The following is a 27,969-nucleotide window of genomic DNA, read 5'->3' as shown; positions in this document are numbered from 1 at the left end:
TGTACAAAATTCTTTAAACTCATAACCTTTTCTTTAATTATGATACAGTTTAATACAGTTCATAAATACAGTTGAACATTCATACGTTTAGCATTCTGATTGGCAGCTGATGGGAAGTGGGAGTGGTTTTAAGTCAAGATGGCTTCTCCACTTCCTCACTGTTGGCACTCCTAAAACAAACCTGGAAATGATGAAGAGCACAGTGGACAACTTATTACACGTACTAAAGTTTATACACACTAACATAGCAGACATGAGTGTTTCTAAATGTGCAGTCACATTAGGGAAATGCTAAGGCAAATAATATGCATTGTTTCAATTTAGTTTGAATTTCAAACCAAGAGGCTTTCTGTTAGTCAACACCACCACTCTTTAAGAAAACAAATTAGATGAGTAAATATTTAAGACTAGTCAAAGGAGTACCATACTAGTACCATATTAAACACTGATTTATGAACAACATTTAATGATGAACCAAATATTGGGGGACCAATATATACACTGAAAAAAAATATAAAACGCAACACTGTTGTTTTTGCCCCCATTTTTCATGAGCTGAAATCAAAGATCTAAGACTTTTTCTATGTACACAAAAGGTCTATTTCTCTCAAATATTGTTCACAAATCTGTCTAAATCTGTTAGTGAGCACTTCTTCTTTGCCAAGATAATCCATCCACCTGACAGGTGTGGCATATCAAGATGCTGATTAGATAGCATGATTATTGCACAGGTGTGCCTTAGGCTGGCCACAATAAAAAGGCCACTCTAAAATGTGCAGATTTATCACACAGCTCAATGCCACAGATGTCGCAAGTTTTGAGGGAGCGTGCAATTGGCATGCTGACTGCAGGAATGTCCACCAGAGCTGTTGCCCATGAATTGAATGTTAATTTGTCTACCTTAAGCGATCTCCAAAGGTATTTCAGAGAATTTGGCAGTACATCCCACCGGCCTCACAACCGCAGACCACATGTTACCACACCAGCCCAGGACCTCCACATCCAGCATCTTCACCTCCAAGCCCAGCCACCCGGACAGCTGCTGCAACAATCGGTTTGCATAACCAAAGAATTTCTGCACAAACTGCCAGAAACCATCTTAGGGAAGCTCATCTGATTGCTTGTCGTCCTCATCGGGGTCTCCACCTGACTGCAGTTCATCATAGTTACTGACTTGAGTGGGCAAATGTTCACATTCGATGGCGTCGGGCAGTTTGGAGAAGTGTTCTCTTCACGGATGAATCCCGGTTTTCACTGTACAGGGCAGATGGCAGACCGCGTGTATGGCGTCGTGTGGGTGAGTGGTTTGCTGATGTCAATGTAGTGGATCGAGTGGCCCATGGTGGCGGTGGGGTTATGGTATGTGCAGGCGTATGTTATGCACAACGAACACAGCTGCATTTTAATGATGGCATTTTGAATGCACAGAGATACCGTGACGAGATCCTGAAGCCCATTGTTGTCCCCTTCATCCACAACCATCACTTCATGTTGCAGCATGATAATGCACGGCCCCATGTTGCAAGGATCTGTACACAATTCCTGGAAGCTGAAAACATCCCAGTTCGTGCATGGCCAGCATACTCAGCGGACATTGAGCACCCATTGAGCATGTTTGGTATATGACATATGGCGTATACGACACCGTGTTCCAGTTCCTGCCAATATCCAGCAACTTCGCACAGCCATTTAAGAGGAGTGGGCCGATATTCCACAGGCCAAAATCAACAACCTGATCAACCTGAGCAACCTGATGTGTTGCACTGCGTGAGGCAAATGGTGGTCTCACCAGATACTGACTGGTTTTCGGACCCCTCAGTACAGTAAAACTGCACATTTTAGAATGGCCTTTTATTGTGGTCAGCCTAAGGCACACCTGTGCAATAATCATGCTATCTAATCAGCATCTTGATATGCCACACTTGTGAGGTGGATGGATTATCTCGCCAAAAAAGTAAGTGCTCACTAACACAGATTTAGACAGATTTGTGAACAATATTTGAGAGAAATAGGCCTTTTGTGTACATAGAAAAAGTTTTAGATCTTTGATTTCAGCTCATGAAAAATGGGGGTGCTTTATAATTTTTTTCAGTGCATATGTATGTATGCTGTCTTAAAGTACCATAACATGGTGGCCAAGCCCACGGATTGCTTTAAATTTTCTCTGCTATATTTTAAACTGGAGATTAAATAATTGGTAATGAATGAAAGCTTTTCAATCTCAGTGCAAACCTACACAGTTAAGTATGAACTGGAATCAGTTGTCATTTAACCAACAAAACTTTGCTATAAGTGGTAAACCAAAAACATTCTGACGTCAAACTGACTAGTCATCAGTCCTGAGGTCTGCATTACTTTGGTTAGGGTTAATCAGAATAAACCTAAATTAAAGGCTCAGTTTGTAACAGTGTTGTAGAGGTTTGTCCCCATCACCACAAACACACACACACACACACACACAGACAAGAGACTGACAGAAATAGGATCCATTTATATTGCAACGCTTAAATTCAACATTAAATTAAAATTCTTTTTTTTGAATATCTTGTTTTACATGTAATACATAACATCATGGAAGCAAAATAGGTTGCAAATTTTGTTTCATGTTGACTTTAACAGAGTACACTTGTCTGTTTACATTTCATGGCACAGATCATAAGATCATAAAAGGCGAACAAAGATCTATTGGCAATAAAACCAAAATATGAAGGTGGGAAGGTCTGTTCGGAAAGAGCCAGAAAATACCTTAAGCCCCACCCCCTCTGACCATGGCAGGCGGCACGCTAGCACTTGCCTCTCGGTGGAATAAACGATAGAAGAATCCTCGCTTGGGTGCTGGGTTTGGCTTGTTCACATCCAGATCAGAACACTGTACTCCATCCATCTCGAACACATTAATCTCTTTAAAGCACTCCATCTCAATCATCTGAAATACAGACACACACACACACACATCTGTACAGTGCACAATCCATGCACAAGTCCTCCATTTCACATCATGGCCACATCACCATCTAGAATTATCAATCATATAATCGATCATGAATTTCTAAATGAAAGTTGCATTGCTCAAAAGTTACTCTTTTATTGATTTATTGGAGCTGTCTCTCTCTTAACTGTCTCAGATGTTTATCCCAAAAATCCTTAGAATACATAAATAAATGACACAACTGTTGACCTACACTGCATAAAATTAAACTGATCTAAATTAACAGTATATATATATATATATATATATATATATATATATATATATATAAATATATATATATATATATATAATGGTTCCCAATAATTATTAAGCAGAGCAATTTGTTAATAATAATAATAATAATGAATGTTTCTTCAGAAGTAAATCAGCATATTAGAATGATTTCTGAAGGATCATGTGACCCTGCTTTACCATCAGCTTTACCATCACAGGAATACATTACATTTTAAAATATAATTATGTGGAAAACAGTTATTTTAAATTGCAAAAATTATTCACAATATTACTGTTTTTATTGTATTTTTGATTAAATAAACGCAGCCTTGGTGGGCTTCTTTCAAAAATACTAACAAATTTTACCAACCCTTACAGATTTATGGACATGTTATTGTCCTGTTGTGACCACAGTGTAGTACCTCATTTTGCCATGGGATGGAGACACTTCCTGTTACAAACTTGTGATAGAAGTCATCGTCTGTTGGGTCCAGGTTTACACCTTTGACTGTAGAAAACTGCTCAATGTCCAGAACATCCTTGCAGTACACCGCACGTGGCTAAAAAACACATTGAAAATGGTAAGCATCCACTTGGAAAATCCACATGATTAGTCCAATAATATTTTTTTATCAAGCAGATAAAAAACAATAAATGCCAAGGAATAACTCACATCAGGACAGAATGGCGGGTCCAGTATGTTGGCCTCCAATCGCTTGAAGTTGATGTTGCGTAAAATAGGATGCTGTTTGACTTCAGCTGCTCCAATACCTTGGCACCCCAGTCGCTCCTTTGGATCTTTACACAACAACTGTGGAGCCCAGAAAAAGAGAGGAAAAATTGCTGTCAGAGAGTGAAAGAAGTGAGGCTAACACAGAAGAGGAGAAATCCCAGTGGAAGTAAAAGTGACCCTGAGGTCACAGTGTTCCATGACACCATGAGAGAGGACTAAACAACACTCCACCACTACACAATCACTCTTTCCCACTAGAAAATATTACATATTATGGTCAACATTCAATATTTCAGTGTCCATGATAAAGAAAGAGAAAATCTTAAACAAAAATGTAGTGAAAAAAAAACGTTCGGCAAGTTCTTAAACATCTACAACTTTGCATTTAAGCTGCTCTTGAAAAACTTACTGCACTTTCAATATAAGTTTAAACTGAATTAACTCCAAAAAATGTAATGTGGTGAAGTGTTTTGATTAACTACTGTAAAACTAAGACTATTAAAATGGTTTTAAATGTACACGTGGGAATAGGAAAGTATACATTTTAATAATTATCAAAAAAAAAAAATATATATATATACATACATATATATATATATATATATATATATATATATTTATATATATATATATATATATATATATATTTATATAATTTTTTTTTTTTCAAAGTAAAAAGGTCATTTTTGTTTACAAATATCATAAATTATTGAATAAATATTTAGCTTATATCCACATTATTTTTATTTACCGTTCAAACTTTTCCCTAAAAATAACGTTTTAACATAACTACTTAATTTTTGCTGATTAAAAAATGTAATCATAAAAATACTTAAAAACACACAAAAAAATATATATATGTTAATTTGAACAGAAATTAAAAACAAGTTAATCTCTGATAAGACTGAACTGTATTTATGAATTGCTTTTTAAATGTATTTTTGAATAAATTAATACATTCATTCAGACAAGAAAAATTAGCATTAATGCCATTGACCTCAATACCAATTTTATTAGATGTAATTCTTTAGTGAAACACCACCCAACCCCCACCCCTTAGGACTGCACCTGTCGGCAGATGTCTTTAGCATCTTCAGAGAACTTCTCAGTGTATTCCTCCCGGTCCTCACATACACGGCGGTCCACCTCCTCTCTCTTCACGCGCTCTTTCCGGCGACGGAAAGGAGACTGACCCTGAATCATTTCGTATATTAGGCAGCCCAATCCCCACCAGTCTGGACTGAAGGTGTAGCTCTCATTCTGAATGACCTCCGGTGCTAAAAACACATACAGAGATAAATGAGGTCAAACACTCTAGGACAAGTACTGCTGAAGAGATATGGAATGCGTTTGGCTCTTACCCATGTATCCCACCGTGCCAACGCGCCCTCGTATCGTCTCACCCTCTGGAATTTGGACGGCCAGTCCCAGATCAGAAATACGGATGTGCCCTGGAGAACAGCATCTCATTAAAACCTGCAGTATTATCATTCCTAACATGCCCAAACATGACATGCTTCAAAATGGTACAGGGATAAAGAGTGTTGCCCTTAGAGGGTAATGATCTTATTAAAGAAGTTTAACAGGAAATCTAGATGTTTACATTTTATGAAGAAAATCTAATAGTGTTTGCTTGTGCAAAACTCGCTGCCACAATGAAAGGGTGTTCTGGGTGAATGCCCAGGCATTGCTATTTGGTTGCTAGTGTGTTCTGGGTAGTTGCTATGTTGTTGCAGTGCAGAGATGTGTAAATATTAAAAAAAAGGGTGTAAAATATTGGTGAATAAAAATGGCTTACCACGGTCATCTAGGAGAATATTTTCAGGTTTCAAGTCTCTGCAAAAACAGAGAAAACATTCATATTTCATAACTGAATTTGAATAACTACTAATTAACTTATTAAAGCTGAATTCACAGCATCATTACCGAGTCTTCAGTGTCACATGATCTTATAAATATGCTTATATGGTGCTCAAAAATATTCTTATTTTAATCAATATTGAAAACAGTTTTGCTGATTAATATTTTTGTGGAAACCATTATACTTTATTCCAGGATTCTTTGATGAAAAAGAATAGCATTTACTTGAAATAAATTTTTTTATAATATTATAAGTGTCTTTACTGTCACTTTTGATCAATTTAATGCATCCTCTCTGACTAATTGTTGATTTCTTAAAAAATAAAGATGCCAAACTTTTGAACAGTATTGTAACACATGGTGTAAATCTGAACAGTTAACCAAGTAACTTGACAGAAGATGATATAATAATCCTGCTCTATTACTAGCACAGCTGTGACCATGTAATTCCATAAAAACTATTCTCCTCAATCTGCTTGCGGCCAAAATGGAAAGAAAATCCAAATTTGTTTGCATTCATTTTGCATGTATGAAGCCTGCCAGTATAGATGGAAAGTTAAGCCTTACATTCAAAAACATACTTAAAAATGTAAATATATTCAAATCACACAGTCAAACATTGCTATGCCTGCTCCAATTCAGTATCTTCAAAATGTGCAATATTGTTCATGCAATACTCAAAGAAATAAAGTCCAACTGAGTTACCACTAAACAGAACCTGTGGACCTTTTTTCATTTATATCCTGGAAAACCTTGGGAAAATCTGCAGAATGTGCAATGCATGTAAACACTGTCAAATGTGTGTGTGTTGAGATGACTAAACACACCTGTAAACGATCCTCTCACGATGCAGATCCTCTAAGCCACAGCAGATCTCTGCTGCGTAAAAGATGGCACGCTGTTCATCAAAACCTGAGTTTCCCATGTTATAGATATGAAACTTCAGGTCACCACCATTCATTATAGTCAACACCAAACACAGAGCGTCCTTAGTCTCATATGCATATGCCAAACTAACCTAAGGAGGAAAAAGAGAGAAAGAGGTGCATTGTTATCCATTCATGAAGAAAGGATACATGAAACTGTGTAGTGCATGTGAAACAGTCAAATGTAGCTCATGAGAATGTTTGTTTAGGTGTGAACACTTTCACATAAATCATCTGGATGACCGGCACCTGTAATATACAGAAACACATTTTAAAACTCCACAGGGTTATGCCTGTACAAACAGACTTAACTATACAGTCCAAAATGCACACACAGGAAAAGTACTGTATATGATTTTAGCCATTACAGTATCTCCATTATTGTTTTACTTTAGGATTAATTTTTTTGCAGGCAAAGGGCCTCAGAGGTCGAAAGTTAACCTAGATTTGTACATTTTCTGAAGAAAAAGTAGTGGATGACCATGCAAAACCTGCTACCACGATGTTAGGGTGGTGGTGATCAAATAAATGCTCATGAGCATAAGAGACTTCTTTCAAAACATTTTTCAAGCTTTTGAATGATGGTGTATTCTATGGGAGTTTTAAAACGTCTGATTGCATAGAAAAGTACACACGCACATCTACTCAAGCCACACGATTTCAGGTATCATTCACAGTGCAGGACTAGCAAGTTTCATACTTAGGTTTCAGGGTTTAGAAAAACCTTAAGTTGCAGTAATGATGGTGATGTTTGACTTAGCAAGCCAGTCCAAAAAGGCTACTTCATCCAGTATGCAGTGTATTATCATTTTACACCAGCATATCCTCTGTGATCTGCTGAGTGACGTGTGAGAAGAAACATTGCAGAAGCTGAAAACCACTGTGTTAAGGAGGGGTTCTCTTACTCTTTAGCGGTTACACCCAGGATTGTGGGTGGTTAGGTTTCAGAAGTAGACAGATGCGGGTAAGAGCTGTGAACTCAAACATGAAGCTGATGTGACTGTGGGAACCTGCAGCTCCAGAACACCATGAGGACTATCACATAATTTTTCACATCATTAGTGAAACATAACGCCAATGGGAGCCAATATGAATGCTTACAAACTACATTTGTAAACCAATCTGATCATTTATCATTTATGCCGGGTTTTGAAATTTAAACAAATAAATGACACCTCACTGTATTATATATTTAAGGGTCAATAAGATTTGTTTTTTAAATGCATTAATCGTTTAAGTCACAAAGGATGCATTTAATTGATTAACGGTGGCAGTAAAGGCATTTGTAATGTTCCAAAAAAGTTATATTTCAAATAAATAGTAGCATGGTTTCAACAAAAATATTAAAGGGGTCTTATGATGCTTTTTTAAAGATCATTATTTTTCAAATACTGTACATTATTGTAGGTCCTCTATGCCACGCCTCTCTCAAATGCATAGTTTTCTACAAAGTCCCTCCTTCTGACAAGCAAAGTCTGCTCTGATTGGCCAACTGACCCAGTGCACTGTGATTGGCCAAACACCGCAAGCACTCGTCGGAAATGTAAAGCCCCTTTCAATAATCGCGAGCTTCATCTTTCAAAATAAATGTCAATACAGTTAACAATGTCCTTAGTTTTACCATCATTTCAAGCCCGAAAGTGGAACAGAGTCACATGACAGACACAGTGATGAAGCACATATGTGTTTGAACCCTAACCTAACACAAGCCACGGACGGTTAAGACAGCTGACTACACTGTGTCTCTCAAAAGCAAATACTTATACTAAAACAGTCAAAAGCAAATACTTATACTAATAACAAAGCATACTTACAGTAGCTGATTTAATAGCACAAGATTGTCGTAGCAAAGTCAGAATTACCTCCTGTCCTAGATTCACAAAATGCAATGCTGTTCTGTTGTAAGTAATCTAAAAGATTCCTAAATGCATTTACTTTCAGAAAAGGCCAAATAAAGTACTTTTGTTTTCACCTTAAAACAGCATCTCCCTGACATGGCTGCTTTGACACTAACTGTGGTTACTGAAACCACGAAAAATGTTCAATATTGATAAGAACCAATATTAATGATTGAGCACCAATAATCACAAGCAGAGCCGCAAATTAACATATAAGAATGATTTCTGAAGGATTGTGTGACACCAAAAGACTGGAGTAATGAAGCTGAAAATTCAGCTTTGATCACAGAAATAAATTTGATTTTGGTGAGCAGAAGAGACTTCAGCATCAGCATATTAGAATGATTTCTGAAGGATCATGTGACACTGATGACTGGAGAAATGGCTGCTGAAAATTCAGCTTTGCCATCACAGGAATAAATTACATTAAAAAATTATAATAGAAAACAGTTATTTAAAATTGTTATAATTTTTCACAACATTACTGTTTTACTGTATTTTGTCATGAAAAAAAATGCAGCCTTAATGAGCAAAAGAGACTTCTTTCAAAAGCAATAAAAAAAAAATTACCAACCCCAAATATAACATTTAAGCCTTGAGCAATATAAATACAGATAGATAAAGATATGTGTAGACATAATAAATAGATCCGATAACTTGCTGCTTAAAGTTGACAAATTAATGGTAAAGTAAAAACACTGAAGAGAGCCCAAGCGGTTTCCCATCTCTTATTAGTCATGGCATTATGTCACTTTATATTGTTATAGTTCACTTGTCATCCCTAACTTTTAAACATGAGGCTGTTTATACATACTGAATGAACTTGGGCTGGAGCGTGAGTGAGTATGTGTGGGTTTAGGGTTTAGAGCTCTTGACTCCGCTCTCTAACGCTGCTGTTTGGTCAGCGTTGCTAGGTAACAGAGATGTTCTCATTTGTGAAGTAGTTCATGAAGAGCAATCGCTCCTGCCTGTAGCATGAATGTGCACAAAGACACACACACGCATGCATGCTCTTGCACACAGACACACATACACACGTTGTCTTTCTTTTAAATTTAGATGCACATTAAATACCTAAAAGACATTTGCACACAGCTGCAATGTTAAGCACAACTCACCTGTATGTGTATGTGTCTGTGTGAGTCTGTGTGAGCTTGTGTGTTAGTGTGTGGGTGGGTGGACAGAGGCTCAGGTGCTCTACAGCTGTAGTGGAATGAATCAGATGCCGACATTACACTGCAGGCACTGTGTGCTATGTCTGTATATATGTTCGGTTGGCTGGCTGGTCTCTTTTAAAATCCATTGTTTTTGAGGTTCTTGAATGTTTACTGTGTGACCAAATTTCAAAAGATAGTGTAAAAAGACTGAAGTAATGGCTGCTGAAAATGTAGCTTTACCGTCACAGGAATCCATGACATTTTAAAATACATTAAAATAGAAAGCAGTTATTTTAAAATGTAATACTTTTTTTTTTATCAACTGCTATGTCTGCACACATTTTTGGCTAGTTATTCTCTTTTTTTAAAACACTGTTTTTTGGGTTTAGAATGTTTATGGTGTGTTTAGCCAAAAATATAATTTTCTTCAATACTTTGTCATTCTAAAGTAAATCTCTTTCATCCGTGGAACACAAAAGGAAAAAATTTAGCAGAATGTCCTGGCCACCTTTCTCTATTCTGTAAACGTGTGGGTTTTGGGGCTCCAATAATGACCCAAAAAAGCATTATAAAAGGCATCCATATGACCAGTGCACTATATTATTAGTTATCTGAAGCTATATAATATCTTTGTGTCAAGAACAAACCAAAATGTGAATCGTTATTCATTGAACGTCTTTGTTTAAATGCATTCGAGTTTAATGTCAAGAACAAATTGTTAACTAGATTTCTGCCAATTGAAAAAAGAATATATGTGTACAAAAACAATATATGTAACAAAAAAAACTTGTAACAAAACATTCTGTAAAACTGGTGATATTCAAAATCATGGCAGGAACAAATGAACACTCCAAAGTGTATTTCAAGGACTGCTGTGTGATATATGCTGTGTAAGAGTATCTGTTTACCATGAGAACAGCTTAAATTTATCTTTTTACACCGCAAATATTAAATGAATTTGTATGGATGATATTTGGGATCACAGCCAAATAGCTGCATCTCTCTGTGATTTAGCTAGTCAGGAGGTAAATGATTCAGTTGGTAGGAATTCATTGTTAACTACAACTCCACACAAGATTTATCCCAACTACCCATGAAAAATGCATATGAAATTGATATATCAAATATTGTTTCTATTTGAGAACCTCATGGAAACTGAATCACAGAGAGTGTGAGTCAACGGTTTATTGCACAAATAATACAGACAAGACCAGCATGCAACTGAGACCGTCAGGTTAAGATAAACGTAAAAAATGAGGAATAAAAAGAAAGTAGTACTTACTACAAAACTACTGTTAACTTTTTCTAAAATGCGTTTTTCATTTAATGCCATTGCTTCACCTTTTCTTTTCTTCACCCGTTTCTTCTCCAGCTTTTTACAGGCGTACATCTTACCAGTGGCACGAACCTGGCAGGCACAAACCTGGAGGAAAGAATAAAGAAATGCATTTTAATGACCTTTTTTGCCGTCCACTCAGTTTTATAATTTGAATGTAATTTCTCTATAAAGTATTATTCATTTCTACTGTATATGTGTAGCACTTTTTAAACTAGAAAAAAGCAACAGTGCACCTTTAAATATGCCTGCTGTGTGACAGTTAAATAGGTATTTAAGGTGATTTTGAAATATAAGACATGGTTTTATATATTTTACGTATGACATGATTTTTATATGTTCTAATATAATATGTCATGTCAAATCCTCAAGTAATGATCTGACACTAATGAAACTACCCACCTCACCAAATCCGCCCTTGCCCAATACCCTGTAGTGTCTAAAAGTGTTTTTGGTCACTGGTTGCCTGCAAATTAAATACAGTTCAAGTCAATTCACCGCACACACACACACACACACACAAAAAAAATAATTATAATAATAATTTCAGGCCATTTCTTTAACTATGCTTTGCAACTAACGGTTATTTTTATTAAAACGAACAGATTTCTTTTTGTTGTATGAAGGTCATGTTAAAACTTGGAAACACTACCTTGTAGATCTTATTGTTAAAACATGAAAATCCATCATAAAAAGTGAAATCCAACAACAACAACAAATAAATAAATAAATACATAGAAAAGCCAATAGAGATGCTACTTACCTCTCCAACCACTTCCACTGAAGAAAACGGGAAAAGTACACTGTCTCCTGATATGCTGAGAATGGCTCTCCACTTAAATATTCACGAACTATCCTGAATAAAAAGAGAAGGAATGCTTGAGAAGTTCCATGGTACGTGAATATGGTAATTATGCAGTATCTGTCAAAATACAAAATAGCCTTTGTTACCATCACTGTACCATATTACTGCTATCATACTTATTGCTACAAGCCATTTATACAAACAAAACTTCTTAGACTTTGATGTTTTGAAAGCAACTGAGGCGCTTCTATGACATGAAAAACATCATTAAGTTTTAGCATCTTCACTTGTTGGTAGCAACTCTTCAAAACCTGAATGATGATGTGTACATGTGTGACTGCAGACGAGCATCATGCATCTGATGCCATCTAACCCTTTAATTATGAAACACGCAATACACAAACATACACTTCAACAAACACTGTGCCCATAGAGATTTAACAGGAAGGGTTAAAGTACTCCACCTCACCCCCTCTCCAACAGAAAGGAAGCTTAAACTAAACAGAACTAAATAACTGACCGAGGCAAAACACAAACACATAAAACTGTTTAGATTCAAAGTCACGTGTTCACATTACTCAGAGAAACAGTACGACTACAGCGAATGGTTCATTCTATAACCGTAATCTTCACCCTAATACAAGTAAAAAAAAAACTAACTGAGATCCACAAACATTTCACCACAAAAAGAGCTGGATAAACCAGTGATTCCACTTCAGCCTTGACAATCCAAACACACTGAATTAAACTTCAGAACACACAGACCAGCCTACAGGAATAGTTCAACTAAAAATTCAAAGTCTGGCATTATTTCCTTACCCTTATAACATTTAATCTTTTTTGAAACTATATATATATATATATATATATATTTATTTTTTATGAATAATTAGTACATTGTTTTGAATAAAATTTATCCAAAATTAAATAAATTAAAATAAAACATGAAAGAGCCACTGTATGCTGTATCTTCTGAAATCAACAACAGACCAAAATTTAAGTTCTTATTCAGTAACAACTTAAGACCTTTTTTTTTATCATTAATACTTTTATACAGCAGGATGTACTACACTGATCAAAAGCGACATTTATCAGACAATTATAATGTTGCAGAATTTCGGTCTGATTTCTATTTTTAAATAAATACTGTTCTTTTACACCTTCTATTCATCAAGGAATATCTAAAAAAAAAAAGTATGGCATGGTTTTCACAAACATTTTAAGCAGCACAACTGTTTTCAACATTGATAATAAAAAGAAATGTTTACTGATCACCAAATCAGCATATTAGAATGATTTCTGAAGGATCAGGTGATTGGAGTAATGATACTGAAAGTCCAGCTTTGCCATCACAGAAATAATTAATAATAAAACACATTCAAATAGAAAACATTTATTTTAAATTATTAAAAATATTTTTGAATATTACTCTTTTTACTGTATTTTTGATTAAATAAATGCAACCTTGGTGAGCATAAGAGACTTCTCTCAGAAAAATTAAACAATCTCACCAACCCTAAATTATGGAACGGTAAAGTAATATTGAAGCAAATTTGGGAATGTATCTTGGAGATTAGCTTTCCCTCCAAAAGTTGTATTATATATGAATTAGCATCTACCTACTGTAGACGGCTGGCAAATGAACTGACTTGGCATTAAACTACATTGTTATTACCTGAAGCACTCCTGGAACAGCTCTCTACAGGGACTCTGTTCCAGTTTCTGCCTGCATTCCCCAACCATATCCTGAGCAATCTCTGGCAGATGAGCAGCCGACTACATGAGGAAGACAGTATGGGAAGGAGGGAGAGAAAACAGGAAGAACGGTTGATAGAGTGCAATTCAAAAAAAGCGAGAAGTTTAAAGTTCAGTCATTTTTTCAGCAATTCTTTCAATAGACACGTGCATTCAGGAGAGCATGAGAACAGGTGTGTGCAAGCAAAATATTGAAGTCAATATTTACCCCATTATTAAAATATGTGTCTAAAATATTTAAAGCGACGTCTCTTCTCTTCTCATCTGGAGCCAACTGATACAATGCCTAAACATACACACACACACACACACACACACACACACAAAAACAAATAATGCTGAAATGACCAATGAAATTGCAGTATTTGCTGAATGGTAAACTACAGTCAGTACACTCTTAAAAATAAAGGTTCTTCATTGACATCTTTGGTTCCATGAAGAACCTATAACATTTACAGAACCTTTCAGTTGCACAAAAGGTTCTTTAGATGTGTCAAAGAAAACCTGAGAGGTTCTTTGAGGAACCCAAAATGGTTCTTCTACGGAACCACTACAAAACACGCTTTATTTTTTAAAGTGTACACAAAATGCGTATTTCATTAGAGTGAAGGTGAGTATGGTTCTATGTGTATGTCAGTCTGAGAGAAAAAGACAAAGAGAGAAAGGTTAAAGAGAAAGTGTGCAGACTTGTGCAGAGATTTCATACCACAGCATCCAGGAACTCTATGCACCGCCGTAATTTGGGCTGAGTGTCACAGAACTGCCGAAATAACTGACGACCAATTGGTTGCTTCTCACAAATGCTAGTGTAATCCCTCTCTGAGCATGATAAACAGGAGAGACAGAGAGAAAGAGGGTTAAAACTGCCATTGTCTTATGATTTTTCTCATCTATAATCTTTAATGGGTCATATTATTAAATATTAAAATGACCCTATAAAAAAAAGTTCATTGTACTATGAAAATGAGAGCGAACAGGTGTTTTTACTTTCAAAACCAGAATGCTGCACTCGATTGATTAGATTGTGTCGAAATGATGACACTGTTTTTTTATTTGTATCATTAGATAAAGTCGAGAAGGTCGAGGGGATGAACAGCCTAAAATCCTAATTTTAAAGAGGTATATCATTATCCATTTAATATTAGACACTTTTAATGCTAAGTTATGTTAGAAGATTTCTAATAGATCTCACAACAAAACATGACATTTCTACCTTAATTTAGAATTAAAGTCACCTGACACAAAATTGTACCACGTTCGTGGAATGTGCCAGAGAGGGTGGAAAATCCTGACAAACTTATTCAGATTGACTCACATTTTCTGGACCTTTGGGAAATAATAAAATGCTTTGAATGTATGATATGACCCCTTTATTAAAATATTTCCTCTGTACACATACAAAGTGCAAAACTCAGCAGACAGCCGTGACACTAAATCACAGTGAAGGTGAGCAGAGCTCAAGCTGAGCGCTTGTGCTGCAGGACTCTCTGGAACCCTGCAGGCCTGGTGGATTCTGGGCCAAGAGGAAACAGCCTCAGCCGGGACTTCCTCACTGAGCCAAGGTCTACAGCTGTCTGACACAAACACACACACACCTGCCCACACAGCAGAATACATTTTTAACTGACAGCAACATTCTAAACCATATAAACCCTTTAATGAAGAATACACTAGTAAGAATGCTTTGTTTAGTGAACCACAAACTAAACCAATCCTTTTAAGGAACCAAATTAAAATAAATATGTTAATATGTTCTCCTTTTAAGGTGAACTGTGTTTCACAAAAAAAAAAAAAAAAAAAGGAAACCTTTTGTGAAATTGATTAATTATTGGTGAAACTTATGGTACAATGATATCTGCAACTAATTATTTAGTCCTTAATTTTAATGGAATCAGTTCACTGATTGTTATTTAAATCAGGGATGAATTAACAGAATAGTTTTAATGGCTGAAAATGCTAATAATATAAATCTGATCCTTTAAAAAAAATGTATTAAAGTTCAAGATCTTAAAGTTTATGTAGATCAGTCTATAAAAAAAAAGTCTGTCTACAAATACAAGCAAATTGGTATTTTAATACCTTAAAACAATGGCTGTCAATTTAGTGCAATTAATAAAATAAATAAATACATTTACATTTGGGAAATCATCAATTATCTTTTCTTAATGAATACTGATAAATGCAGTTAATTGTAATTATTTTAATTAAACAGGCATATTATGCAAATAATTTGAATTTATTACTTGATGACCCCACCTAAAAAAATATTCCGCCAAAGCTAATTTATAAATGATTTCTCTTTTCATACATTCATCTTACCGACAGTGCGTCTAAGTTCCTCGCACAGACTTATATGAGGCAGCTTGAGCATCTCCTTCCATTTCTTGCTCCGCCCATTCCGCTTCCCCCCTCCACCTATGAGAGAGAGAGAAAGTGAGACACTATTAAGATGAACACAATACAAATTACAATATCATCAGACTCTGCTTGACATCATATCAGGTTTTTTTTTTTAGAAAAATCACGATTCACGATTTTATCACTATTCTTTGTCATGTTGGTTTCTCTATTTTGCAAGTTGTCTGAGTAGTACTGCCAAACTGATTTCCCTATTTCAAAAGCTTTATACATAAAAAAAGAATGGCAGACATTTAAACCAAAGTGGGCTAAGACAAAAATCCATCCATCCATCCATCCATCTTCTACCGCTTATCCGGGGCCGGGTCGCGGGGGCAGCAGTCTAAGCAGAGAACCCCAGACTTCCCTCTCCCTAGACACTTCCTCCAGCTCTTCTGGGGGGACGCCGAGGCGTTCCCAGGCCAGCCGGGAGACATAGTCTCTCCAGCGTGTCCTAGGTCTCCCCCGGGGTCTCCTCCCAGTGGGATGTGCCCGGAACACCTTCCCGGGAAGGCGTCCAGGAGGCATCCGGAACAGATGCCCGAGCCACCTCAGCTGACCCCTCTCGATGTGGAGGAGCAGCGGCTCTACTCTGAGCTCCTCCCGGGTGACTGAGCTTCTCACCCTATCTCTAAGGGATCGCCCAGCCACCCTGCGGAGAAAGCACATTTCGGCCGCCTGTATCCGGGATCTTGTCCTTTCGGTCATGACCCAAAGCTCATGACCATAGGTGAGAGTAGGAACGTAGATTGACCGGTAAATCGAGAGCTTCGCCTTGCGGCTCAGCTCTTTCTTCACCACGACAGACCGGTACATCGACCGCATTACTGCAGAAGCTGCACCGATCCGTCTGTCAATCTCCCGTTCCATCCTTCCCTCACTCGTGAACAAGACCCCAAGATACTTAAACTCCTCCACTTGAGGCAGGAACTCTCCACCAACCTGAAGTGGGCAAGCCACCCTTTTCCGACTGAGGACCATGGCCTCGGATTTGGAGGTGCTGATTCTCATCCCAGCCGCTTCACACTCGGCTGCAAACCGTCCCAGTGCATGCTGAAGGTCCTGGCCTGATGAGGCCAACACGACAACATCATCCGCAAAGAGCAGAGACGAAATCGTGTTGTCACCAAACCTGACCCCCTCCGGCCCCTGGCTGCGCCTAGAAATTCTGTCCATAAAAATCATGAACAGAACCGGCGACAAAGGGCAGCCCTGCCGGAGTCCAACACGCACCGGGAACAAGTCTGACTTACAGCTGGCAATACGAACCAAGCTCCTGCTCCGTTCGTACAGGGACCGGATAGCCCTTATCAAAGGGCCCCGGACCCCATACTCCCGGAGAACCCTCCACAGGCCGCCGCGAGGGACACAGTCGAATGCCTTCTCCAAATCCACAAAGCACATGTGGACTGGTTGGGCATACTCCCATGAACCCTCCAGCACCCTGTAGAGGGTATAGAGCTGGTCCAGTGTTCCACGGCCTGGACGAAAACCACACTGTTCCTCCTGAATCCGAGGTTCTACTATCGGCCGGATTCTCCTCTCCAGTACCCTGGCATAGACTTTCCCAGGGAGGCTGAGAAGTGTGATCCCCCTGTAGTTGGAACACACCCTCCGGTCCCCCTTCTTAAAAAGAGGGACCACCACCCCGGTCTGCCATCCCAGAGGCACCGTCCCCGACTGCCACGCGATGCTGCAGAGGCGTGTCAGCCAAGACAGCCCCACAACATCCAGAGACTTGAGGTACTCAGGGCGGATCTCATCCACCCCCGGTGCCTTGCCACCGAGGAGTTTCTTGACTACCTCGGTGACTTCAGCTTGGGTTATGGACGAGTCCACATCTGAGCCCTCAGCCTCTGCTTCCTCAATGGAAGACGTGACAGCGGGATTGAGGAGATCCTCGAAGTATTCCTTCCACCGTCCAACGACATCCCCAGTTGAGGTCAACAGCTCCCCACCTCTACTGTAAACAGCGTTGGTAGGGAACTGCTTCCCTCTCCTGAGGCGCCGGACGGTTTGCAAAAATCTTTGTCATTATTTTATCTTTGTCATATAAAAATAACAACAAAGATAGACATTACAAATACACATTATATACAAATAAAACAAACAGTGCTTTATTTTTCAGGTACAGTAGATGTGATAACAGTAGCATTCAAGAAATTAAATGAACAATTAAACACTTTATACACTTCCCTGTATGAATAATACATTAGCCGCTTTCCACTGTTGGGCCAGTGCAAGCCAGGGCTTAAAACGGGCCGCGCGGTGCTAATAGCCGAAGCACCGAAGCCAAAATAGCACTGCGTTTCCACCGTCTGGCCAGAAGCTCCTCTGAGCTTCACTAAAACCCGCCTTTAACACGGCTCTCAGAGCAACGTCACGCAACCCCATCATTTCACATACAAAGAGAAGTTATCAGAAAACTAGTAAGAAATAAGTCACTGGAACTAGCGCGATTACAAAACGAACATGATAAAAGCGGTTGTTTGTTTGCATGCTTTGTTAAATATTTAAATCCAAAAGCAACAATGTTTTACTATAATAAGTGATGCATTGATCATAATGAAATAATTTTTCAGGATTGAAAATTTGTCACACAGAAATAAAGCATTATGAACATAGTCTGCTCTTCAGTCGAGTCTGCTTCTTTTTATTTGAAGTCACAATAGCCTAATACATCACATTTAGAAAGAATGATAATTTCTATATTTATTCTATATTTCTATATTATGACATAGGCTACGCGGAGCTAAACTCTCGAGACGAGACTTATGACAGATAAAATATGTTACTAAATAAATACACGATTGTGATAGAAAATAAGAAGCTGGCGTCTGATTTCTCCAGCGGTCATATTTACCATGTTTACTATGGTAATGTTAATGCCTATCGTGCATAGTCTTTTGCATCGCTTATAAATATTTCTGTCTTATATGGTGATTATAATCCACATAGAATCAAGTTATTTCAAACACTCGCTTCTGACTGAAAGTGAGTTTTGAGCTCAACTTATTTTAAAAAGTGTTTAATGCTGGTGTTATAGCTGCTTTCTGAAATGATCCGTGGCTCTGACATTCTCCAGACGCGGAGAAACTCCGCCTTTGTTCATAACCACTCCTCTAGCCCCAGCTGGCCCGCTTTGGCCCAAGGTTTTCATCGGGTGAAAAAACCCAGGCCGTTGGCCCAGAGTAAGCGCCGATGAGGCACGATCAAGCCCCGGAAGTGACAGTGGAAATGCGACTGGCCCTGGCATGCACTAGCACGCCCCTTTTGGCCGACAGTGGAAAAGCGGCTATTGATTCTTTTTAAAACAACTGTATTTAAGTTCTTCAGTCAAGAGCAGTGAGTGATCTTTCTTTGTATTTTATTGTTTTGTTCACCCAAAAATGTTAATTCTGTCAACATTTACTCTCTCACGTTGTTTCTCAAATGAGTTTCTTTCTGTATTCTGTTGAACATAAAAGTTATTTTTGATAAATAACCAAACAGTTGCTGTCCCCAGTAACTTCCATAGTTTTCTTCCTACTGTCAAAGTCAATGGGGACCAGCAGCCAGCAACTGTTTGGTTACCCGCACATTCATCAAAAGTTCTTCCTTTGGGACAACATCAGAGTGAGTAATGGCGACCATTCACGGTGCGATTCTGAAGGTTGGAACTTTGTGAGCCCTCACACGTTACGATTGAGTTTATCCAAAAATCATACGGAGGCAGTCACATACGATTTTACAAACTCTGACGTAAGCATTACGTTTCACACTAATCATGAAAATATGGATTCGGAGGATGAAATAATTTTCTTTGTGGCTAAGAAATGGCTTATGAAAAAGAGAAACGAAGACATGGCAAAGAGAATGGCGGAAAAGCAGAGAAAAGCATGGACTTTCTGTTCTTCATAAACAACTTGAGGTGAAAAGGCTATTTCTAGTAGTTTTGCCAGAAATACAACAGGTATATTCATTCATAAATCTGAACGGGAAATTCTGTACAATTTGGAATAACAAATAAAAACATTGAGCTGTATAATTAACTAAAATTACTATGTAGACTATTTATATCCATAATATGTGGGTTTTATCATCTTCTGATTGGTCAACTTCAGATGGATCGTAAAATCGTCTCGTTCAATAGCACAAACACCACGAATTTAAACCGACAGTCCAATTTTTTTTTTACATGTTTGAATCCTATCGGGAGGTGCTCGTAACGTTCTCAGATCGCCCCGTAATTGTTCTTATGCTGTACGAGCCGCGACCATGCGAGCATCTGCGATTTTCTCTCGAGAAAAAAACCATCAGCGAGCTCGTACGACAGCAAAAATCGCACCATATATGTCCGGCTTAAATAAAGAGAGAATTTACATATTTGTGTGAGCTATCCCTTTAATGACAAGCCGCATCATGTTTAGTAGTATTAACAAAGACTATAGAATACCCAATACTTGCACTCATATAGTTTCGAATGGGGAAAAATGCAACGCTCAATATGGCCGCTAATCGCAGGAAACCCCACCTTCTGAATGAAAGAGCCAATCGCTAATCGGTAAAGTCATCATGTCACTGCAGCTGCCGTTAAAAGCATCCAAAATAATTGTTTAATGCAAAACATACAAGCAGCATACAAGACCATAATCAAAAGCTTGCTCTCTTGAGGTCAAAAGCATTCCTTGTATGTGGGAAAACAGTTTTTCTCAAAACTGAGGAATGAGAAGAGATTATCCTCCAGGATCTACTGTAAATTCAGTGACTCCAAATTCCAGCAACATTACAGACAGCCTTACAAGTCAAGCTCTTGGAAAACACACACACATACACACACAATTAATTACCCTTGGGGGGGGGGGGTCAAATACTTTTAGGGGGTGAGTAATGTGCATCTTATTGTTTGTTTCATCCATGCTATGAATGCAATGTTTTTAAGATGAAGTGTTGAGTTGAAAACAGTTCAAACGTCTTTTTACATAATAAATTAACTAAATTGACAGCAACTTAAAATATTTAGTTGTTAATGCATTGTGATTATTAAGATAATTTCTATATATAACATAAAAAGCAGTCTCTCCTAATTGTAATTAAGTTCTAACATGTTAATTGACACTACACAGATGCACCTAGTACAACATGTTCATTCTTGCATTTGATTATACATTGACAACGCATCACTCACTAAATACTAATGTAATAACATGCACCCGCACGCGCACACAAACAATCACTGAGTTGTTTGTCTCTCACACGATTTTCTCTAAAAATACAGATATTAGCAACCGCTGAAGTTAGACAAAGAAAAAAGCAATAAATATGCCACAAGTCAAAGGTCTGTCTATGCAAGGCTGTTAGTTTTGGAACATTTAATGTAAAGCTAGGCAAACATATTTTCTGTATTTACATAACGGCACAACAAGATAAACAGGAAGAAGAGCAAGATGACTGGTTGAAAACATGAAAATCAGATAAACATTCATTTACTTCAAATCAATTTGCCTAGTACACACGTGCAATAAGTCCAACTATTTCCTCATTATTCAAGACAAACAGAACTACACAAATGTGAAGAAACACAAAGATTATGCCATTTCAGCATTCCCCTAAAATGTCCTTGTGAAGCTGACATGAAATGCTTTTGGAAAGTTGGCATGTCCTGCCATACTTCATCTAAAAGTATTTTAAACAGCATTTTGCTTTTAATTAAAAAAAACTATGCACACAGCATTTATGAGCTTACATTAATTGTGAGATTACAGGAATAAGGAATTTAAAAACAGTTACATTGGTGTAAATTATAACCTAAAACATGTACAAATGTACATACATAAAACCTTCAAATTAAAAATAAGACAAAATAAAAAACCCTAAATAAAATCAATAAAATAATCAAAATTAAGAACAGTCCAAGAAAATATTAAATGCAGTGTGTGCAGAAAAGAATCACCCCCCTTTAAAAATGTTGTTGCATTGTAGCCTGAAAAAAAGATGGACGGTTTTTGTTTTATCCAGCTCACAACATGTGAGAGAAAAAAATGTTGTATTTAATGGTGAGCATTTCTGGACTGTAGTCTTCAAATCATTCCACAGATTTTCAATGGGGTTTAAGTCTGGGCTCTGACTAGGCCATGTAAGGACGTTCAGCTTTTTCTCCTTCAACCACTGTGTGTTCAGTTTTGCTGTGTGCTTTGGGTCATTGTCGTGTTTGAAGGTAAACCTTCTTCCCATTGACAACATTCTGGCAGAGGGCAGCAGATTTTCATCACGAATTTGACAGCATTTTGCCACGTCCATTTTTCCTTCTATCCTGACAAGTGCTCCAGTCCCTGCTGCAGAGAAACACCCCGTAACAGGATATTACCAGCTCCATGCTTTACTTTAGGAACACTGTTATTTGGAGGATGGGCTGTATTGAATTTCTGCCAGACATATTGTTTGGTGTTGAGGCCAAATAATAACATTTTAGTCTAATCTGCCTCAGAATCTTCAAGATGCGTTTTGGCAATGCGCAGTTGTGACTGCATGTGGCCTTTCTTGAGGAGTTTTTCTTTTCTTGCAACTTCTTTCATCCAGTTTGGAGTGACATCCTGACACAGGGAGGGTGTGTGTGTTGTACCAAATACCTTCCACTTCTTAATATTAGACTTCACTATGTTTCTAGTAGGAGTGTGCCGGTACTAGTATCGGTACCGAACGGTTCTCTGGAAAATTCCAAATGGAAGTGATCATCCTTATCCCCTTGGAGTGGGGACTTTGGAGTAAGCAGGGCATGTGCATGCCATTATGTGCCATTGGGAATGCACTTGGCAAAACGAGCAACACTTTCACTTGGATGCTATAGGTTGCACTGAGTAGATACGGCTGTATAAAACAAAACCTGTCATTTCAGGCTGCAAAGCAACAAATTGTGAATCTTTTCTATACCCACTGTACCTAAATCATTTGATGAAACCTTTCCATTTCCAAACTTTATTAATGTAGTAAAAAAAAAAAAAAAAAAGTTTATTAAAGTTTATATGACCTCAGAAATGCATTTACGGCCCTATAATAAAGAAAGGCTCTATTTTTGAAAACCAAGGCCTATCTGAGAAAATTGTTACCCAACCTGTTACTTACTCTAACAAAACAAAGTGAAGAATATCTAATCAGCTAACACACTCAAAGAAAAGAGAAGCTAATGACGCAACTGTGAACAAAAAACGTCATTTAAAGAAGCAGTGATTCGCAATCTTTTTAACTTCAAGGCCACGACTGTCCAAAAATATATAAAGCTCCCTCCTATGCTGGCTAATACATTTCTGCTGTTTGTTTTCCAACTTCATTTTAATAGAAATTAGGAGTGTCAATTGATTCAAATAATTAAACATAATTAAATGTTATTCCAGAAGTTTCAAGAACTCACTGTGTTCTGCAAGAATCACAACAACAACAGTTATTCTGGGGACAAATAAAAAAGACATCTGATATCAGTTTACATGTTGTTTTTTAAGCCTTTCAGCATTTTAAATGGTTTTTAATCTGATTTTAAATTATTCATATTATTTTAATCTTGCATCACCTTTTGGCCTGCTAGTTTGGCCTAGCACAAAGACAAAAGCTGCAACAATATTACAATAGGCCTATATTTTAATGCTAATTAAAAACTGTAGTTAACTAACATATTTAGCTTTGAAGTGAAATTCAGCCAAGTATGGTGACCCATACTCAGAATTTGTGCTCTGCATTTAACCCATCCGAAATGCAAACACACAGAGCAGTGAACACACACACACACTGTGAGCACACACCCGGAGCAGTGGGCAGCCATTTATGCTGCAGCACCCAGGGAGCAGTTGGGGGTTCAATGCCTTGCTCAAGGGCACCTAAGTCATGGTATTGAGGGTGGAGAGAGAACTGTACATGCACTCCCCCCACCCACAATTCCTGCCGGCCTGGGACTCGAACTCACAACCTTTCAATTGGGAGTCCGACTCTCTAACCATTAGGCCACGACTTCCCCGTAAATGTCTTTGAAGGTAAATGTCTTCAGTGGCCTATATTATAAATTCTCCCCTTTTTTTGACGTTCTTCCAACCAATTATTGACATTTTTGGCAGCACCTGAGTCAATTCTAGTAGCTATTTATCTGAGGTTTTATGCACAGAATATATGAAACTTGAAATGGAAGTAAGGACAGATCTTTTTTTTTCCACATTAAGAGTACATCAGTGTGTTCTATACATCGGTTGTTGACTGTATATTGATATGTGGGCATTATGCCCAAGTCACACTAGACTTTGAGCAAGCAAAATGTCTTCGGAGTTCAGACACCACAACGGTCATGATATGACCATAATTTATTCAGCATAAATTCAACACATAACAAATAATAATGAATGCAAAAATACAATCAAATCCTCTTTCCTACAATACTGCAGTTTTAAAAGGTATTTTCATTTAATTCAGCTATGAGTCCACACCATGACATATCGATCTTCTGTTGGTCACATGGTTTCATGTGATACAAATTTGCAGGTTAAGAGTTCACTGAACTTGAACTTTGGGATGCAGCAAAATATCTTTGCGTGAGCTTGTGTTTCTATGTTTCATGTATTGTGTTTCTATGTTTCTATGTATGGAATGATATTGCGGACTTTATTCAAAAGGAATTGCAAATTGTATTTGCAATTGCGTTTTCAATTTGTGGACGCATAAAATGTGACATAATCCAAACGCAAATGCAAATCGCGCATTATCGTTTTCATTTTCGATTAAGTGAATGCACAGTGTCTGCCAAATTTAAAATGGAAATGCAAAGTCCGTTTGCAATTGTGTTTCCCATATCCTACGAGCTATGAGCCAGTCATATTTAAATAGCAATATTAATTACCACATTTGCCTTTTCACTCTCTCTGCACTGTGCATGTAAACTGCCAAAACTCAAATGGAATCGCAATACCTTTTGCATTTGAATTTCCAACGTCTACACGGAAACCTGTCAATCAAGTGACAGGGGTGGGGCCATTTTATTGGGCGTGTTTGCATTGGGAAGTGACGATCGTACTAAAATGTACCATGTTTTTACTAGGGTAAATATGAGTTAACGATAGTGTTTATAATTAAGCCACAGTAGCCACAAATGTACAGTTGTCTGAGACGTTATGAAATGTTCTTTAACATCATGAACCATAAAATGTAGTCAGTGTTCTGCTATTGTTTATTTTCATAATAGGTAAACACAGGCCACAAGTTAACACGGTCACATTTCAGTGTAGCTTGGTAGCTCAGTGGTTAGTGACTGTCTTCTCTCACGGCATACCGTCTTTTAGTGCGTGATCGAAACCCGGGCCAACACAGACGTTCTTTATTTTTTTGTTTATCCTACTAACACAGACGTAATTTATTTTTTTGTTTATCCTACTAACTTCAGCCGCCAAACGGGCGATCATACAGTGAGGAAAATTGCAGTAGTCAAGGCGAGCTGACATGTTATCAAGTACGCTGCTGTTTGCAGAATTACCGGACCTGCGTCCTCGCAGACATCACACTCCCGAGTCGAATGCACAAAGTCTGAACTACTGAGGATGCAAGTCCGAAATCAGCGGCTGAAGTTAGTAGGATAAACAAAAAAATAAATTACGTCTGTGTTGGCCCGGGTTTCGAACACGCGCTAAAAGAGAGTATGCCGTGAGAGATAACAGTCACTAACCACTGAGCTACCAAGCTACAATGAATCAGCACGAGATCTCTAGATTCAAGACAGGACTCTCGGCTGTACATCATGCAGCTGCTGAATCAAGGAAATGTGACCGTGTTAACTTGTGGCCTGTGTTTACCTATTATGAAAATAAACAATAGCAGAACACTGACTACATTTTATGGTTCATGATGTTAAAGAACATTTCATAACGTCTCAGACAACTGTACATTTGTGGCTACTGTGGCTTAATTATAAACACTATCGTTAACTCATATTTACCCTAGTAAAAACATGGTACATTTTAGTACGATCGTCACTTCCCAATGCAAACACGCCCAATAAAATGGCCCCACCCCTGTCACTTGATTGACAGGTTTCCGTATAGACGTTGGAAATTCAAATGCAAAATGCGATTCCATTTGAGTTTTGGCAGTTTACATGCACAGTGCAGAGAGAGTGAAAAGGCAAATGTGGTAATTAATATTGCTATTTAAATATGACAGGCTCATAGCTCGTAGGATATGGGAAACACAATTGCAAACGGACTTTGCATTTCCATTTTAAATTTGGCAGACACTGTGCATTCACTTAATCGAAAATGAAAACGATAATGCGCGATTTGCATTTGCGTTTGGATTATGTCACATTTTATGCGTCCACAAATTGAAAACGCAATTGCAAATACAATTTGCAATTCCTTTTGAATAAAGTCCGCAATATCATTCCATATCTATGTGTTTCATGTTGTGTGATTGCCCCTTTATTGCACTCAAAAGTAGGCATGGTTTAAGTGGACAAAGTGATTTGAGAAGTCCTGCATACATAGTGTTGCCAAGTCCACGGTTTTATTTCGGAACTGGGCTAATTTGATACTGTTGCCTCAGGTTGCTTTTTTAGTCCGCGGGTGGAAACGAGCCACTCCTCCCACTTAATCGCGATTATGAACATGATTTTGACCGTGATTCAATTTCACCCCACATGATTGGGCTAGATTTGAGTAGCCATTGGGATGGTTTTTGTATGCAGACCTGGCAACCCTGTGTATACATCACCAGAAAGTCTGCTATTTTTACTAGAAGATCCACGTATGATATATTTAGAGAAAAAATTATATTAAAAAAATAAACAGGCGAAATGTACAGATTGTTAACAATACGATATATAACATGCATTTAAACAATATCTGAATTTTCATTTCATGCGGACTTTAAAATAAATACTGTCATCTATTTTTATTACAACACGCGTTAGTACTAAACGTTTTGATTCGCCAAACTTGTTGACAAACGAGCAGTAGGCGGAGTCATACGCGAGACACAAAAGTAGCGCCGGTACGTTGCCATGGGCAACGGTGAAATAACATGTTTGGCAGCGATAATAAATAAATAAATAAATATTTGACCGCTCAATCCCGCGCTTGGCCAATCAGAATCGAGTGGTCCAGTAATAGCGAGTTTATCACAGATAAGACTGTGGACCAGTAAGGAGCAAACCGACCTCACTGATTTCACAGTGCACTTCTTTGTGCGCAGATAAGAGGGGCAACCTCGAGGCCTACAACTGCAGTTCAACCTCCCTCCCAGGTGAAGAGATGGGGATGGGTTGGTACAGTCTCTGGTTGGTACACTGCGGTCTCTGCGTTATGAATCCAGGGAAAAATACATAGTAATCTCCATTAGGGGTCTGACAGAGGAGACTGTAAGTGCGTACCAGCATACTTGATGAGATGCTATTTAACAGAGAGCACCCTTGAAGAGGCTCATTAAAGACTGATACAGATGTGTCGAATATTCTCAGATCCAATAAGACGCTGAATTCAGCCTCGTCCATGATAAAGTTAAACGGGATTCATTAAGAGATAACTGATTGCGCCATTGCGCGTCTCTTACCTTCCCTCGCCTTCAGCAGCACGGTGTTGGCAACGATATTCTCAATCTCCATTGTCAAAAAAAAGATCCCATGCAGTCCAGATACATTTCACTTAGGAGAAAAAAGACGAGGACGGGCGCGCTGTTGGTGGCGGTAATGATGAGGATGATGATCGGTGGTGAGGATGGTTGTGATCGGCGTGAATTTGGCGTTGGCACATTGCAGGTTAATTGTATTTCTCCATATCTCGCTGTTGAACCCCCCACCTTTCCGCTCGCCGTGGACATGTACTCCCTCTCCCCCTTGTTAGCATTCAGTGCTCAGCAGTCCTTCCTGTCTCGAGCACTCGCTTACACCGTCAGCT

At 38.1% G+C, this 27,969-nt stretch overlaps 1 protein-coding gene across 2 annotated transcripts; it reads right to left on the bottom strand.

The window, feature by feature from the left end:
- Positions 1-9: 9 nt before the first annotated feature.
- On the bottom strand, positions 10-27,969 carry LOC132142301 (G protein-coupled receptor kinase 4-like). 2 transcript variants are annotated; one of them, XM_059552076.1, is made up of 16 exons: positions 27,626-27,969; positions 15,995-16,090; positions 14,382-14,494; positions 13,884-13,961; positions 13,596-13,696; positions 11,879-11,971; positions 11,518-11,581; positions 11,062-11,202; positions 6,626-6,816; positions 5,737-5,774; positions 5,300-5,389; positions 5,007-5,215; positions 3,879-4,016; positions 3,628-3,765; positions 2,746-2,926; positions 10-181 (listed from the first exon to the last, which is right to left on the bottom strand). In XM_059552076.1, exons 1-15 carry the CDS (start codon positions 27,675-27,677, stop codon positions 2,747-2,749), a joined length of 1,722 nt encoding a protein of 573 aa, XP_059408059.1. In that variant the 5' UTR covers positions 27,678-27,969; the 3' UTR covers positions 10-181; position 2,746. The 2 variants fall into 2 exon arrangements, with proteins under 2 accessions (XP_059408059.1, XP_059408060.1); XM_059552077.1 differs by having other exon boundaries at positions 2,795-2,926.

Source organism: Carassius carassius, chromosome 6 (assembly GCF_963082965.1).
Source record: "Carassius carassius chromosome 6, fCarCar2.1, whole genome shotgun sequence".
NCBI classification, from domain to species: domain Eukaryota; kingdom Metazoa; phylum Chordata; class Actinopteri; order Cypriniformes; family Cyprinidae; genus Carassius; species Carassius carassius.
This window is presented reverse-complemented; position numbering and strand designations above follow the sequence as displayed.